Genomic DNA, 3,619 nt, shown 5'->3' on the forward strand with positions numbered 1-3,619 from the left:
AATGTAAACATTAAACCCTTATAACGTTTTTTTTTGCATTATAAATAAGTTAATTATCCCGTTGCAACGCACGGGCATTCAAACTAGTTTGATAGTAAACTTACATATTATAAACACACGTCCCCTTTGTTTAGTGAACTCGAACAAAAGACGATGTTCCATAACTTCACTCAACACTTCGCCCAATTCAATTTTATTTTGTTTTATCTAAGACTTTCTCTTTCACAGAAACGCGATATTGGTGAAGGTAAATGGAAACCGACAAAGGGACATCGAGGGCGACGGCACGGAGGCGGTTTGGCGGCCCAGGGGTGGTCAGAATAGAAGAAACAAAATATAAGAGGAAAAGAATTGGAAGGGAAGCAATGAAACAATAAGAAAAAAAGAATTCTGCATCTCTGACCACAAAAAAAAAAATGAAATAAGAACATTATTGTAAAGGGGAGGGAATATATATTTTTTTTATATCTAAAAATTGTTAAGGTATTGTAAAATTGTTCATTATCGTGATTTAAAATTGAAATACGAGAATTCTCACGAATTTAAACTAATTATTATGATTTCTTCCTAAAATTTTATATCTTACTTGTAGTTAGGAGTTCTATTCACAAACAAATGTCATTCTTACGGTCTATTACCAAGTATGTAAACCTATTTTTTGTTTCCTTTCACAAAACTATTTGACATATATTGAGCCAAATTTACGGACATTACTCTCTCGACTTAACTAACACTATTTCTATCCATCACGTCTTAGCTCGGCTATTATAACAAAGCTATGTAATTTTTCTAATATTGGTTAGGATCCCATAGCCAATCTAGCTAATACACCAATGGCTAGAGAATTTACATAGGTACATGGTTCTTCATAGTTGCCAATGTGGCGTCTATCCTCAAAGTTATAATTGCGGTCAGGACCACCCACAATGGCGCCGGTGAGCTCGTTGGGGTTGGGTGCATTTTTAGTGAACCAGTCAACAAAGCTTCGAGCACAGCTTACAACTTCTGCCTTTTGTAAAACTGGAACTGATGCGCCCCTGTGGTGCGGTTGTTGTGGAGGGTTCTTCCCAAATCCCACCATGTATGATCTTTGTTGAGGATTTGATCCAAGTATGTAGTCCATCTGTTTGTTTCAACATACAAAATATTAACAACATAGACTACATACAAAATTATGCTCTTTCAAAAACATCATTTTTATGCATTGTAAATCATTTATTGGATTAATAACTAGTACGTGATTGATTTTTTTCAACCGTATTTTGTTTTGGTTATATGGTGGATCGTCTAATATATTATGACCTAATGTGGGTCTATATTAAATGGCTAATGCATATACCCGCTTTTTAGCAAATGCTAAAAGTTCAGTAGGAGCAAATTGTTTGCCACCACATATGACTCGTTGGTTATGTTGCGCAAGCACATCACTATAGACGCTAAATGCAAAGGAAGCGGCTGTCACATATTGGGAGTTCGCTCCATCTCTCATATAAAGCATTCCACCTGATTAACATAATTAAAATAATAACACCGACTATCAAAATTAATTAAGATTTATACACTAGTTGAAAAAAAAAGTGAAGTGAATATGTAACTGATTATTGGTGTCTTTCGAGTACCAGGAGTGAAGTGAGCTTGTGCATAAGGGCTTCCGGGGATTACAGAGCATATATAGCTATCAACCATTGTCCTGTACTCCACAAACTTTTGTTGTCCTTGAAAAAACATCTGTAGCGGCAATATTACAAGATATTAAGTTTTATATCTATAAAGTTAATGTAAGAAGACCGATGAAAAACATACTATGAGGAGATTATGATTGGTGTATATATATAGCCATTAATTATATGGTACTTACTTCAGTCAGAAGGATTTGACTGCCGGCATACTTAAGATCCCAATTAAATTCACCACCAACTGCATCAATAGACTCGTCTGTGATATAGTGAAGATATGTTTCATTTCGTGTAGCCTTGTACATCCATGTTGCTGCCCATTGCATTTCATCCTACAATTTACAATAATTATTTAACCAAGTTTAGATTTTTTTTTTTACTTTGTGAGCTAGTAAAAGGTATCGAAGAAGTTGCGCATATTTACGTTAAACCCAGAATAGGAGCAGTAGAATGGGCATTCTCCATCATAAGTTCCTCTGCGGCTTCCAGCAAAGCTAAACAACTACATATAAGGAGATAAATTATGTTGTCGGCTGTACTTGGTTGACCAACAACCACATACATGTTATGGAGAAAAATTACAGATTTGGCCTTATTAAGAAGATTGTGAGAGTAGACATGATCAATATCACGAAAGATGATGGAACCGGCAGCCATGGCAGCAGCAGTTTCGGCCGCAATCTCAAAGCCAGGGGTGTGTTCAACAATCTTTAAGACCGTACAAGGGGTTTGCATGTTCTCAGGACTCTATAAATGGTTAGTATCCAGCAAATTGTCTTACAATCTGCCTATGTAATCGACCTGCCATCTCTATGGCTATATGACAATCGAACTCGTTATCGATCGCCTTACAATCTAGTCACTCTGAGACGTCACCTCATTAAGTAACTAGGGACAAAATACAACATTAATCCATTTCACTTTAATAGGGTTCGACGTTGTCACTACAACCTATTTGGATAAAACAAAGTATTTAACTTCAAATAAAACTAAAGATAAGAGTTAAACGATAAATGCAAATATCATATATGAAATAATTAATACAATATTATTGTTACATATCATAAAATTTACAATAATTCCGTCATTTGTCTCAATCCCATAGAAACTACATGACTATCATGTTTAATTTGAGAAAGTGGCTTGGCTAAAGGATAAGCGACATTATCTTCTGTCCCAACCTTACAAACTGTTATTTCCTTCCTTTCAATGAAATCTCTAATTACATGATATTTCCTGGGTACATGTCTAGATTTATTACTAGACTTGTGCTCTTTCGCTTGGAAAATTGCCCCACTGTTATCACAATAAATAGTGATAGGATCTTCGGCTATCGGAACTACCCTTAGTCCTTCAAAAAATTGCCGAATCCACACAGCTTCAGCAGCTTTAGATGCTGTAATGTACTCAGCTTCTGTTGTAGAATCCGCAACGACCGACTCTTTAAAACTTCTCCAGCAAATCGCACCTCCATTTATCATAAAGACAAAACCAGCCTGGCATTTCATATCATCCCTATCTGTTTGGAAATTGGCATCCGTGTAACCTTTTACACGTAACTCAGAATCCCCTTCAAATACCAAGAACGAATCTTTAGTCCTTCTCAAGTACTTAAGAATATTCTTGACGGCTATCCAGTGACTCTCACCTGGATTATTTTGGTAACGAATCATCATACTCAAAGCATACGAGATGTCAGGACGGGTGCACATCATAGCGTACATGATCGATCCAACAACGGAAGCATAAGGAATCGATTTCATGCGTTCAATATCCTTAGGCTCAGTAGGACTCTGCCTATTGGCAGAAATCCCCTCTTAGAGTTTTTCATATTGAACCGATCAAGAATCTTATCAGTATAAGCTTTTTAACTCAAAGCTAATATCCTTTTGGTTCTATATCTATAGATTCGGATACCCAAGATGCATTGGGCTTCTCCCAAA

General features: G+C 36.2%; 1 protein-coding gene across 1 annotated transcript; it reads right to left on the reverse strand.

The window, feature by feature from the left end:
• Window positions 1-799: 799 nt before the first annotated feature.
• On the reverse strand, window positions 800-3,388 carry LOC141619962 (endoglucanase 16-like). Its single transcript, XM_074436957.1, has 8 exons — window positions 3,325-3,388; window positions 2,921-3,246; window positions 2,259-2,423; window positions 2,101-2,178; window positions 1,859-2,008; window positions 1,620-1,728; window positions 1,340-1,503; window positions 800-1,123 (listed from the first exon to the last, which is right to left on the reverse strand). The coding sequence occupies exons 1-8, from the start codon at window positions 3,386-3,388 to the stop codon at window positions 800-802; spliced, it is 1,380 nt and encodes a 459-aa protein (XP_074293058.1).
• Window positions 3,389-3,619: the final 231 nt, after the last annotated feature.

This window comes from Silene latifolia, chromosome X, assembly GCF_048544455.1.
Source record: "Silene latifolia isolate original U9 population chromosome X, ASM4854445v1, whole genome shotgun sequence".
NCBI classification, from domain to species: Eukaryota; Viridiplantae; Streptophyta; class Magnoliopsida; order Caryophyllales; family Caryophyllaceae; genus Silene; species Silene latifolia.